The sequence below is a fragment of the Artibeus jamaicensis genome, unplaced genomic scaffold, assembly GCF_021234435.1.
Source record: "Artibeus jamaicensis isolate MK-2021 breed Jamaican fruit bat unplaced genomic scaffold, CSHL_Jam_final contig_2790, whole genome shotgun sequence".
In the NCBI taxonomy this organism is placed as follows: domain Eukaryota; kingdom Metazoa; phylum Chordata; class Mammalia; order Chiroptera; family Phyllostomidae; genus Artibeus; species Artibeus jamaicensis.
The window spans coordinates 774,895-788,747 of NW_026521616.1; the positions used below are offsets into that span (position 1 = coordinate 774,895).

The 13,853-nt window shown below is 41.9% G+C and overlaps 1 protein-coding gene across 4 annotated transcripts in view; it reads right to left on the reverse strand.

Annotated features, from left to right (window-relative positions):
- FAM222B (family with sequence similarity 222 member B) overlaps positions 1-13,853 on the reverse strand; it is a 71,085-nt gene that overhangs the window by 12,391 nt on the left and 44,841 nt on the right. For all 4 annotated transcript variants that reach the window (XM_037162822.2, XM_037162823.2, XM_037162825.2 and 1 more), the window contains one exon: positions 553-674. In XM_037162822.2, coding sequence (XP_037018717.2) covers positions 553-634 — 82 coding nt within the window. In that variant the 5' untranslated portion in view covers positions 635-674. The remainder of the gene's footprint in view (positions 1-552; positions 675-13,853) is intronic.

Here is a 13,853-nt window from a genome sequence, read left to right on the forward strand (position 1 = left end):
GCTGTGAACTGAGGTCACTGGCTCAGAAGGCATACAGCAAAGCCAAAGAGAATCGTCTGTTTCCATGGTAGAGAGTGCTCAGAGAGTTCAAAACAACAGAACAGTGTACATAGATTCAGAGACACACATAAGTAATCTAGACTGTGTGTTTTCATTTAATTCCTCATGGGGGTTCACATTGAGAAACTTTTTTGAAGGGTAATATATATTTATAGATAGATAGATAGAGATATAGCTAGACAGATAAATAGATGTATCTATATGTATCTCCTATAAAATTCCTTATAGCTTTGTTGCTCAACAAACAGCTATCAGCAACAATTAAAATTAAGAAGCTACGCACTGTAAAATTCTAGTACTTTTTAGAGGACCTCGGTGGTCAGAGAAGTGTCTTATGTATTGCTGACAAGCTTTTGCAACTGCTTCCTTTTGTCTGTACTAAAGAGTATCTTGAAGGTACCAAAGTCCATGGTCAATACACTCCTCTGAAACAGCCCAAATGTAGGGACAAAATAAGTGAACACATCCTTCCCTGGGACCCAGATTACTTACATTTCTGAAGTCCAGTGTTCATCTGCGTGTGAGAAAGAAGCTGAAAGGACAGGTCACCTGGCCCTGGGAGACAGGCTAGCATGGCAGACCAGCATCAACACAACGTGAGGCAGTCACTCACACTGTAATGAGAAAAACAAGGTCATGGAACACAAGGCAACGCACTCAAGGAAGAAATCGGGGACATCTGATATGGGCAGCACAGGCCCAAGTTTAGATAGATAAGCGATTTAATTAACAGCATGTTGGCTGAAAATATATTTGTGTTTTTATCTGCAGTAACAATTTGCTCCCAACTATTATATTACTAAGCGTAAAACGATATTTCAGTTGGCACAGGTGAGTGGGTGGGGAAAAAACTGAAAAATACCTATCCACGCCACTAAATGAAAAATACAGGTACATCTATAAGGCCTTTTATGCTCACAAGCTCTTCGCCTCTCCCTGTCATGGGCTTTAGGAAAGGCCCAGGGCCATGGGGCTGCCAGATGAATGGCACACTGGCTCTCCTCTGTACTCAGCCAACAAAGGAGCAGAAAAGCTAGTAGGATACATTCCAATTGAGGTGAAGGGAAAAATGATTTCTCCCTGAAAACAGAACAGTGTTCCTGAACAGAGCTGGCCCTCATAGTCTCTGGCTCAGTCTATTTACAGGGCTGGTTGGGGGCCTGGAAGTCAGGCATTTCCAGAGGCAGTACAGTATATGAGTTACAGAAGCACCCAAAGTTTCACTTGTGACACTCCAGTAACCTGAACTCACTTGTAAAAGGAAGGAGCAAAGCATCCTAGGAGACAAAATTAACTACTGTTAAAGCACATTTTGTAAGTTTCTGGGGATTCACCCTTCCTATTGCCTGTCACACAATTAGACCTCCTGGATCCCCCCCCCACCCCGAAATTGTATTGCACCCAAGGAAATCAACGAAGTAGTAGGCTCCAGAAGCCCTCTCTGGGCAAGTTATCCTGACATGATGTCGAGATGGCATGGTTGCATCAGTGCTGTGTACCAACAAGACATATCGACTGAGGTGGCCTTTTGTAGGAAAGGAAACCGTTTCAACAATGCCAAGCAAGCTCTCTGTATACTGAACACCAAGCTTTTTCCCAAAGAAATATAATGCACTAAAACACATGAAATTCTTTTCTCATCCTGCAAAACCCAGAAATCAAAGTAGCACATTAAGGCTTTAGATCACAACAAAAGACTGGGGGGGATGTTCAAATGTTAAAGATCAAAAAACCTCTTTCTCTTACAAGGGCCCTCTCAGGGTATGTGAAACTACCTTGTCATGATGAATATCAGAGAGCTCCAGCTTGCATGCCCAGGTAGCTGAAAAGATACTTTGTACAAGAGGCTGCTCAAACTGATAGCAACTGCAGAAAGAACTGAAGATTGAATGCCTCAATGAGAACAGAGCCGCCCAAGAGTTCTGGCACAGAATCGGTCTTTTTAGGTCTCTGGTGGGTGGGACAACAGAATGAACACAGTGTGCCAACTGCAGTACCTCAAGAATAAAAAGTCTTCTGTTGGGGTCAAATGACTGAGGTACTAGTTAGAATCCCATCCCTGTGAAGGCTGACCTCTATTTAATAACCTCTCTCCTATGGTCCTAATATAGCTGAGGGCAAGTTCCAAGGAAACGAAGGGCATTAACAAATACTGAAGCCTAACACTGTGAAATGGGCTGTATGAGGGGCTTTTGTTGTTTTTTTCATTCTTTCTTAAGATTTTATTTATTTTTTAGACAGAGGGGGAAGGAAAGAGAAAGAGGGAGAGAGAAACATCAATATGTGGTTGCCTCTCGCACGCTCACAACCGAGCACCTGACCCTCAACTAAGGCATGTGCCCTGACTGGGAATCAAACTGGCCACGCTGTGGTTTGCAGGTGGGTGCTCAATCCACTGAGCCACACCAGCCCTGGCTGCTAATGTTTTCTTAATTAGGTCTCCCAACTTTGAAATAGGTATACGGGCAAAACAAAAGCCGCCCACAACCCACACAAGCCAGATTAAGGAAAAAACCAAAAAAAAAAGAAGAACCCTTAGGCGAACAACCTCTATTCTGTTACTATTACCTCTCTGGCCTCATCTTCTAACCACCCTGCCCCTCTTGCTGACTCTACTTCTAGCCACAGTAATCTCCCTGCAGCTTCTCAAAGGACCAGAGCACACTCCCCCCTCCAGGCCTCACACTTCACCTGGATAACTGAGATGATGTGGTGATGGAAGTACAAAGAACACGTTTACTCAACTGTCCGCAGGTAACATGCTCTCCCTGTACTCTTTGGAAGGAACCAGTCTACAAATGATCACCATAATCTAATATACCTATTAAATTTTAATGTCTGCCACCAAGAAGAGATAAATAGGGGTGTGGATCCAAAGAACTGACCATAACTTACTGCCCCTCAAGCCACAACTCCAGACTTCAACAGAACAGAAAAAAATTAAGCCAGCTAAACAGTGGCAAACAGGCATTGAAAGATTTACTGGCAGTAAACAAGGAAGAAAAATAAAAGGTGAATATAGTAGAGATTTCAGAAAGTCAATTTTTAGTTTGGGCAGGAGAGTGAATGATGAAAAAAGATACCAGAGCTTGGAGTCTGCCATGATTAATATATCTACAACAAAAACACAACTCAGCAAGTTCACAATATGCTTTCTTCGTTATTTTTTAAAGATTTTATTTATGTATTTTTAGAGAGAGGGTAAGGGAGAGAGAAAGAATGGGAGAAAACATTTATCAGTTGCCTCTCACACACCCCCAACCAGGAAACTGGCCCACAACCCCAGCACATGCCCTGACCAGGAATCAAACCCGAAACCCTCTGATCCGTAGAACGACGCCCAATCCACTGAGCCAACACCCACCAGGGCACATTTAGAACACTCTTGAGCTCTCAATGACATCATCTGGGCTGCTAACAGTACAGCTAAGTTGTGGCCCTTTCTTTAAAAGGTCAGGGATCTACCTATACTAAGGACGTCTTCAAGACCCTTGCCCAGTTTCACTCAAGTCAAGAATCAGATTCTGCTAGGACAATGACAACAAGGGTATGTGGCATGGTCATGAGGGTTGTGATGAAACAGGAAGTAAGCAATTTCCTTCCACAACCCATTCCAGGAAGCAGGGATACACAGCATAAAGCACTCCTCCAGAGGCCTGGCAGCGAAGCACAGGCCTTTCATTCAAAAACTTCAAAAAGCCACATATTTTGATAGCCATCTGACTTTTCTTAAACATAAATTCTAATATAATTTTACAGCTGGTATTTTCAGAAGCACAATTAGATCCAGAAATAAACGCTAGTACTACTGAAAGGGACTCAGAATTCAAGTCCTGACTGCTGAACAGAATCAAGTAGTAACCTGGAGCTCCAGCCAAGTGAGCTGCAGACATCACAGAGAAAGGAAAAAAAGATCCCCTTGGCAGGGCCTCTCTGTGAGCTTTCAACCACCTTCTCCTACTGCCAACTGCCGTCTAAGCAGCGGACTACTACTATCACAGTGAGGACAGAACTAAGGTGTTCAAACTCTCCTGGGACATTCATGAGTGCTAGCATTTCCCACACTACCTCTAATTAAGGGACAAAAGCCCTTGTCCCTACTGGGAAAACTCGAAAGCACTTTCATTTGTGCCTCTCCCTGCTTCAGAAAACTGATAGAGGTTTTATTAGAGTTGTGATGCAACACTCTTTTCTGGGTGGCATCTGATAAAGAACAACCATCTCTGCCTTGGGGTAGGCCTGTGAAGTAACATCACCTCACTTTTGTTTGTGCTGCTTGTCCCTGCTTTGGACCACTGAAGGGGAGGGAAAGGAGGAAGAGGAAGACTCCTCTTCATGTTTTTTGGTGGTAAAAGTGGGGGAAAGGAGATAAAGTCCTGGCAATGGAATTTCTACTTGGGGATGCAATCACTTTTTCGGCGTAGTCTCAGCACGCACAATCTAGTATCTTCCAGTATGCTCTTTTTTTTAAAATCCTCACCCAAGGACATGCTTATTGTTTTCAGAGAGAGAGAGGAAGGGAGGAAAAGAGAAAGGGAGAGAAAAATCGATGGGGGAGAGAAACACTGACTGGTTGCCTCTCACAGTGCCCCAACAGGGGCACAGGGGGCCGGTGGTACTCAACCGACAAACTAGGCATGTGCCCGGACCAGGAACTGAACTGGTGACCTCTCAGTTTATGGGGACGATGCTCCACCAACTGAGCCCCAGTACATTTGGGGGTCCATTTCTTTCTGCCAAACCTCCACATTCAAAAAGAACCCCCCCCCAAAAACAGTTGATTAAACAATTTCTCATTCATGTTGTGGTTCAACATTTTAAACCTGCCATTAATTAAAAGTGAAACTGAGATCAGTACCATCTCTGATATCTCAGGTAAAGAAAGAAAATGTTATGCCCCATTTTATCCAGAACTCCACTGAATAAAATACACCCAACAGTTAAAATACTGAGTACATGCATCTTGAAGAGAATATGATTAACACTGAGAGACTGTATTAATTAAAAGTGTCATCACTATCCCTGATTAAGCCTTCTTATCCATGAGCTAAAGGCTTACTAAAATGACTACTTTTTTAAAATCCTCACTTGAGGGTATAATGATTATTTCACATGTGTGCGCACGCACACACACACACACACACGAGAACCCTGAGACTTAATCAATACCTCTCCTATAGACTTCCTTTATTAAGAATAGTTTGGCCCTGGCCAGTGTAGCTCAGTTGGTTAGAGTGTCATCCCATAAACCAAAAAGGTGGCTTCATATATATACGAAGCTCAAGGGATGTGGAAAACATTACTTCTAACTACCCTTTAGAACCCACCACGACAAGTCCTCTTCCTATCTTGCTTCCCACCTCCACCAAGTCCCTAAAGGCATTTTCTTTGCCAGTGCTTGCCTGCTTTCTTCTTTTAAAATATATTTATTTATTTTTAGATACAGGGGAAGGGAGGGACAAAGAAAGGAAGAGAAACATCGATGTGAGAGAGAAACTTTGACAGGCTGCCTCTTGTATGCACCCCGACCAGGGACCCGGTCTGTAACCCAAGCAGTTGCCGACTGAAAACCAAACCACTGAGCTCTGCCTTTGTGGAACAACACCCAACAACTGAGCCACACTAGTCGGGGCTGCCAGTGCTTTCTTTAGCAAGGATGCTCTTTCCTGGATCCCTTTATTAATTAACTCATCTATGACCCAGTGCTTTCTCTTGAATTTGTTATTGCAGTACCAGGAAAATATTCTCCCTGGACATTCTAGCTTTTCAACTTGAGTGTGAACTTCCTAAGACCAGAGCCTGGCCTTTTACTTATCCATTCAAGTTACTGGGTCAGGAACAAGATTATTCACATAATAGATGCTTAATAAATATTACTGGTTCCCATTCCTGAAGAACAGTATATATTTTAATCCCAAGCTTTGAAATTTATCTAAATTTACACCCTTGAAATACATGGGGTAATACAAGCACCAACAAGTTTGTGCGCATGCGTGCAGGTACCTTCACTCTGAGAGGACAAATTTTAAAAAGAAGGAAAAGCCCAGGTACTACTTTTGCACTGTATTGAAAGTATCTTTTGGTTTCTGTACTTTAATCTTTAATTCCATTAAAGTAGAAATCCATGTTCCTAAAAATTTGAAAACTCAGGCTGTGTTTGTTGCAGGCAACTAAATCAGAATGTGCAACTTTTCACTATGGTATGTAATAGGCTTGAGTTTCCAAAGCCCTATCCCAGCTGGATCATTTAAGCTGAACCAAGGTACACTGGCCTCTGTATTTAACCACATTCATAACATTCATAATCGCAGGTGGAATTCTCAGACTCAGACTGAGTAGAAGTTGACTCATAAGTACCTGAGACTGTGCCCAGCAAGACAATGAGAACGAGAAACGAGAAAAAACTGCTTCCTTGAGATAAGACACAAATAACTGGATTTTTACCTTTTACAATTTCCTGTAAAAGCTTGTACTAAATTACAAAGTTTCAAATTATCATTCAGATGAGATGTATTTCAACAAATATTATAAAATTATGTGGCTATTTTTTAAAAATATTATTTTATTTACTTATTTTTAGAGAGAGGGTAAGGGAAGGAGAAAGAGTGGGAGAGAGACATCAATGTGTGGTTGCCTCTCATGTGTTCCCTACTGGGGACCTGGTCTGCAACCCAGGCATGTGGCCTGACTGGGAATTGAACGGCGATCCTTTGCTTCACAGGCCCGTGCTCAATCCACTGAGCTACACCAGCCAGGCTTATGTGGCTATTTTTAATCTGCAAAGTTCCAAGTCTTATCAGTCCGTTAAAAGCTGCCAGGTAATGGAAGTACTGATCTTACACCCAGATGAGGAAGCTGAGGCAACACCCCCAAATTATTGGTTCATTTGTTTATTTTTTTAATTTCAGAGAGAGGGAGAGAGAGAGAAACACTGATCAGTTGCCTGCTATACATGCCCAGACTGGGGACCAAACCTGCAACCTTTCTGTTTATGGGACAACACTCTAACCAACCACACTGGCCAGGGCCAAACTATTCTTAATAAAGGAAGTCTATAGGAGAGATATTGATTAAGTCTCAGGGTGTCTAGCAGGTCCTTCAACTAGTCAAACCACACACATACTCTTTCAGATAAAAATGGAAAAGGCAGTTCCCCAGTGTTGCTTCTGTAATTTTACAGACTGTAACTACAACATGAAAAAATAATTTTAAGAATTTAGCAAGCTGTTAAAAACTCCTGGCTTTGGCCCAGGCTGGTGTGACTCGGTGGATTAAGTGCCAGCCTGTGAACCAAAGGCTCGCCAGTCTGATTCCCAGTCAGGGCACACGCCTGGGTTGTAGGTCAGGTCCCCAGTTGTGGGCACACAAGAGTCAACCACACACTGATGTTTCTCTCTCTTTCTTTCTCCCCCCTTCCCCCCCTCTCTAAAAATAAATTAATAAAATCTTTTAAAAAAATACTGGCTTAGAAAATTGAACTTTTCGGAAGTCTGATAACAAATTCTTCAGCCTGACCGGTAAGAGGGGCAAAGCCAGCAGCTGGCAGAGCAGGGTTGCACAGAAAAACTCGGTCAGACAGACTCAGGTGCGCGGATCCCAAGCATGGGGTTGCAACGGGCGGGCCCAGCGAGGGCGAAAGGCGGTGGGTTGACTGTGGACCGCGCATTCGTGCGCAGATAGACCAGCGAGAGAGTGGGCAGTGAGACGGACCGAGCAGGCCCCAGGGGCTAGAGGCAGCAGAGGGGGCTGTCATTTTCTACTCTGACCCCACCCCCACATACAGCGTCACAACCCAGCGACCTGGGCGGCCCCGCCCTGGTGAACACCTAAGGCTCCGCTCCTCATACTTAACAGGCACGAACAGACCAAAAATGGCTCAAAAAGAAAGATATCAAAGCCCCAGAGCCCATAACTCTAAGTGACCAAGAAATAGCCAAACTTTCAGATGCACAGTTCAAAACACTGGTGATTAGACTGCTCACAGAACTGGTTGATTTTAGTCACAAATTAGAGGAACACATGAAGGCTAAATTAATTGAAATGAAGAGAATTGCACAGGAAACCAATAGTAATGAAAAGGAAACGAACTCAAATCAAGGGAGTGGACCAGAAGGAAAATAAAAATGGCCAAACAGAAAAATATGAAGAAATAAGAATTCAAAAAAATGAGGAGAGACTTAGGAACTTCCAGGACATCTTTAAATGCTCCAACATCCGAATTATAGGGGTACCAGAAGGGGGAAAGGAACAGCCACCAGTGGAAAACTTATTTGAACAAATAATAAAGGAGAACTTCCCTGTTCTGGCAAAGGAAATAGACTTCTAGGAAATCCAGGAAGCTCAAAGAGTCCCAAAGAAGGTGGACCCAAGAAAGAACACACCAAGGCACATCATAATTACATTAGCCAAGATTAAAATGAAGGAGAGAATCCTAGAAGCAGCAAGAGCTAAGGGGACAGTCACCTACAAAAGAGTTCCCATCAGACTGTCAGCTGATTTCTCAAGAGACCTTACAGACGAGGGGCTGGAAAGAAGTATTCCAAATCATGAAATCCAAAGACCTACAACCAAGATTGCTCTATCCAGCAAAACTTTCATTTAGAATGGAAGGAAAGATAAAGTGCTTCTCAGATAAGATCAAATTCAAGGAGTTCGTCATCACCAAGCCCTTATTATATGAAATGTTAAAGGGACTTATCTAAGAAAAAGAAGATAAAAAAGATGAACAGTGAAAGGACAGCAAACTCACAGTTATTAACAACCACACCTAAAACAAAAGCAAACTAAGAGGACAGCTAGATCAGGAGTAGAACCATAGAAATGGAGATCACATGGAGGGTTAGCAACAGGAAAGTGGGAGGAGGAGTGGGAGAGGAGGTACAGAAAATAAGTAGCATAGATGGTAGGTAGAAAATAGATAGTGGGGAGGGCAAGAATAGTATGGGAAATGTAGAAACTAAAGAACTTGTGATACATGGACATAAACTAAAGGGGGGAATCTGAGGGGAGGGATGTGCAGGGTGGAGGGGAATGAAGGGGGAAATGGGACAACTATAATGGCATAATCAATAAAATATTTTTTAAAAAAAGAAAAAAATACTACAGGAAAAACTATAAAGGACACATGGGCAAAACCAAGGGGGGGGGTGGAATCAGGGGAAGGAGGTGAGGATGGCTGGGGTTGTGGGGGGAGTTGTGGGGGGGGAATGCAGACAACTGTACTTGAACAACAATAAAATTAAAAAGAAAAAAGAATACTGGTTGTACTGACAGGTATGGCTCAGTTGGTTGAGCACTGTCCCACAAAATGAAAGGTTGTTGGTTTGATTCCCAGTCAGGGCATATGTCCAGGCTGCATGTTCAATCCCCTGCTGGGGCATGTATGAGAGGCAACTGACCAATGTTTCTCTCCTCTTTCTCCCTCCCTTTCCCTCTCTCTAAAAATAAATACATACAATCTTATTTAGAAAAAAGACTCCGGCGTTAAATCCCAGCTCTGGTGCTTACTAGCTGTGTGATCTTGGGAAAGACACTTAACTTCATCTAGAAAATGTACATACTTGCCAGAATTGTGAGGTGGGTTTACTGTCACTATATTCAAGTGGTTAGGATACTGGCGCCACATATGTAGTGAACATTATTTAAATGTTGGCTATCACGTTCCAAACCTATCAAAATCCAGGTCACTTTTTATTTTGCCTACAAAGCCAAACCACCACCTTGTATTTTACAGTTCTTTATACTTTGAAACATGTTTACATATATTATTTCATTTGAAATTTAAGATAATTTTTTAATTTACATGGAACAAGTACCATTCTCTTTCTATAGATTAGGAAGCCCAGGCTTAGAAACATTAAGTAACTTGTCCAACAACCTACTGCTAGAATATTGGACTTTCTGTCTTAACTCCTAGCCTTGCGACTCATTCCATTAGAAAAGTATTTTGTTATCCTCACAGTATGACCAGCATTTTTAAAAAGTGAATTAAAAATAATCGCAGAGTACAATAAGAATGCTTATTGTTTCCTGACTCTTTTTCAACTACATAAATTATATGTGTCTATTTACTGAGATATAATCCTTATTGTGGGCACAGACAAAAATGTTTGAAAAACACTGCACTACTTCAAGTTAATATTTACTGATATTTGCTGAGCACCTATCATATTCCTCTTCTTACACTATTATATACAACAAAAACATACCATAATGTAGTTTTTTAAGATTTTATTCATTCATTTTTAGAGAGGGGAAGAGAAAGAGAGGGACAGAAATATCATTGTGTCGTTGCCTCTCGAGCACCCCATACTGGAGACCTGGCCCACAACCCAGCCATGTGCCCTGACTGTGAATTGAACTGGTGACCCTGTGGTTTGCAGCCCACACTCAATCCACTGAGCTACACCAGTCAGGGACCATAGTGGGGTTTAAGTGTAAATATAATTAATTTTCCTATGGATTTGGGGAATTACCTGTCCCAGATCAGCACTTTGTACTGTAATTCTATTACACTTTGCTTGCCCAACACTTTGGAATCAGCTCTTACTAAAAATCCTTTTAAGGTGAACTATAAGCTAGCAACTATAATCAAGGTTAGAACAGATTGGGAAAGTAACTACAGAAAGGCAAAGAAAAGCTTTCAGTTTATATGGTTAGGCTCCCCACAGCCAGGGGAAAGCTGTATAATTCACATTGAGAAAACTATTTCAGAAAATAATACAAGTAATGATCAAACACAGTTATCTCTCATCCTCAAACAATCCTGGTACAGAAAACTCTTGCCCGCCTATCCTCATGCTCTTCTCTGAACATGGTAAGTAACCCCAACTAACTCTGAACTTACTCAACTCATACCTTTTCTAAGTCATTTCCATTTGGACCCTCAAGGGATTTTGGAAGCTGGGCATCACAGAGCCCCCCAAGGTCTCTGACAGAAAGCATCCCTCTGATCTGTAGGATGTTTTATTTTTATTTTGAACTTTATTTATTTTTAGAGAAAGGGGAAGGGAAAGAGAAAGAGAGGGAGAGAAACATCGATTGGCTGCCTCTTGCACATGCCGCAGCTAGGAGCAAACCTGCACACATAACGCACACAACCATGACTAGGAATTGAACCTGCGACCTTTGCTTTGCAGCACAATGCCCATCCAACTGAGCCATGTTGGTCAGAGCTGATCTCTAAGGTGTTTTAAATTGGGAACGCAGAGGGAATCACACTTGTTTTTAGTCATGCATCTGCTATATCCAGTATGTATTCATTTGGTCTGTTACCTTCCTAGAAGGAGTTCTCTGCCAGGTGTATCCAACCTGTGGCCTGCAGGACACACGCAGCCCAGGATGGCTATGAATGTGATCCAACACAAAATAGTAAATTTACTTTTAACCATTTTGCTTATCAGTTTTCGTTACTGTTTGTATATTTAATGTGTGGCCCAAAACAACTCATTTTCCAGTGTGGCCCAGATACATCAAAAAGTTGGACACCCCTGCCATACAATGCCTTGAGTTTATGTACCTTGTATTTCTAGGGAAGAGTTTCGAAAAGGCTAGTAAATTCAGTACAGGTAGGCAATGAAATTAACTGTTTACTTACAGTTCACACATTGTCCTTCACTGTATCTTCTAGTCTGTTGTCACCAAGAGTTAGTTTGGCAATAGGTTATGTACTAAGACAAGGCATGACTGATACACACATACATTGTGTTCATATAGGCCCTTCCTTCTCCATTCCCAGCCTGAGTAGAGGACTATAAGAATCCTGATATATAACAAAGTTCAGTGAGGGCTTCTATAGTCTTAGTGAAAATCAAAAGATTCTTCCTTGCTATGTCTCTGAGACTCACTGTAACTCGAGGCTTTATGGCTCACACTACACACTCGAAGGAATTACCAGGCTTCTGAAGCTACAGGGTCTCCGAAAGCAGTAAAAGCTACTAAACCTCAAAACGACCCAGGGACTGAAAGCCTATTTAGAAAGAGGAGGACCTTCTCCTTCTACATCCTGCAAACCACTACAACTTGGAATACTGGCTCAATCCACAGGAAGAATAAAGAACAGAGAGATAGTCCCTGCTGGAAGAATACTTTTATAGCGAGAGTAAAGTGAGAGTAAATACCCACTGAAGTAAGATTCTGAACTTAGCTTTAGGAAGTTTCCTCATTTCAGTAATTGCCTGGAAAACAAAATAAAACCTAACAAAGTGATCCTTTAAACCTCTCAAGGATTCAGAGTACCACAACTCACTCACAGATCAGCAAAGTGTTTTTGCCCTCTTCTGTGCCCCTGAGAAATTTCATAACCATTCGACATTGTTACTTATCAGTGTGTGAGCAGTTCTAACTGGTCAAATATGTGCCTAATACCACATTTGAAATCCTGCCTAAACAAAGCAATTTAACTCAAGATTATTCTAACATTAGGAAAAATCAGGGAAAATTACATAAATACATGTTTAACCCTACAGACATCCAAATTATTGCCTTCCTTTTATCTCAAAAGGAATGGCTAACAGTACTCAAATTAACATTTTTTGGACAACAGCAGAAAACAAAAATTCACAACTTGTCATTCCCGGTACAGGCCTCATTTGTTCAGTGTATCCTCTCACTGTCCTAATTTCTACTCTGTAAACTTTTCTCTCTGGGGCCTCCCTCACCAACTGAGTGTCCTTATCAACTTTCACCCAGTTACCTCTGTTAAATCGCTTCATTTGGTTAGAAATAGAAAGCACCCAAATAGAGCGAGCAGGGTATCCACAAAGGAACAAAGAGTGGGGGCTGACGTGAGGAGTCAGAACCCAAGTGACATGAGGAGAGCCCCCTCTGGGGATGCAGTGACTACTCCCTGTCAGATAACATAAATCCCAGTAGGGTCCACTCAGATCTTGGCGTCTAAATACTAAATTCTTGCCCTGCCTGGTATGGCTCAATTGGTTGGGCGTCGTCCCACGAAGCAAAGGGTCACTGGTTTGATTCCCAGTCAAGGCACATGCCTGAGTTGCGGGCCTGGCCCCCAGGTGGGGCACATACAGGAAGCAACTGACTGATGTTTCTCTCTCACATCTACGTTTTTCTCCCTACCTTCCCCGTCTCAAACAAACAAACAAACAAACAAACAAAATATTAAATACTGAATTTTCCACTAACAGAACAAAGGTTCATTGTAGAAATGGCCGAGGCAGAGAAACTACCAAATAAGTCTGGTACATCTCATTGTGCAGGAAAAAAAGGAAGTTCACAAAGAGTAATGGTAACACGTCGAAGGACCGAGAAGCTACAGTATGCTCAACTGGTAAGGGAAACCTCAGAAAGAGAAGTTTACACACTAAAAATTTAAAAGAACAGAGAATGAGTACATTGACTGAACGAGACATGTGCCAGGAATAGAAGAACTGTAAACTGGTTTCCTACCACTGTTCGTAAGATGCTACTTTGGGTAGTATCAGCCATTCCTTTGAAATAAAGATGGCAAATTCTTTCGGCATCTTTAGGGTTAAACATGTAACCCCCCCCCCATTTACTGGCAAAATATGTGTAATTTGAACATCAAAACAAATGATAATAACAGATCACGCCCTATTCAATAAAACAGAAAATCATGAATACTAATATAAATAAATAAACTGAAGGACTGAAGAGGAATAGGGTGTTTACATAGGTTCAAAGTAGAAATGCCTAGCAGACAACACCTTAATCAAGTGATCATATAGCACTAGTAATGGGACAAATAAAAATCAGCACATCCTAAAATGATGCAGTGAAGAACACAGCATCACTCCTGTGATATTCTT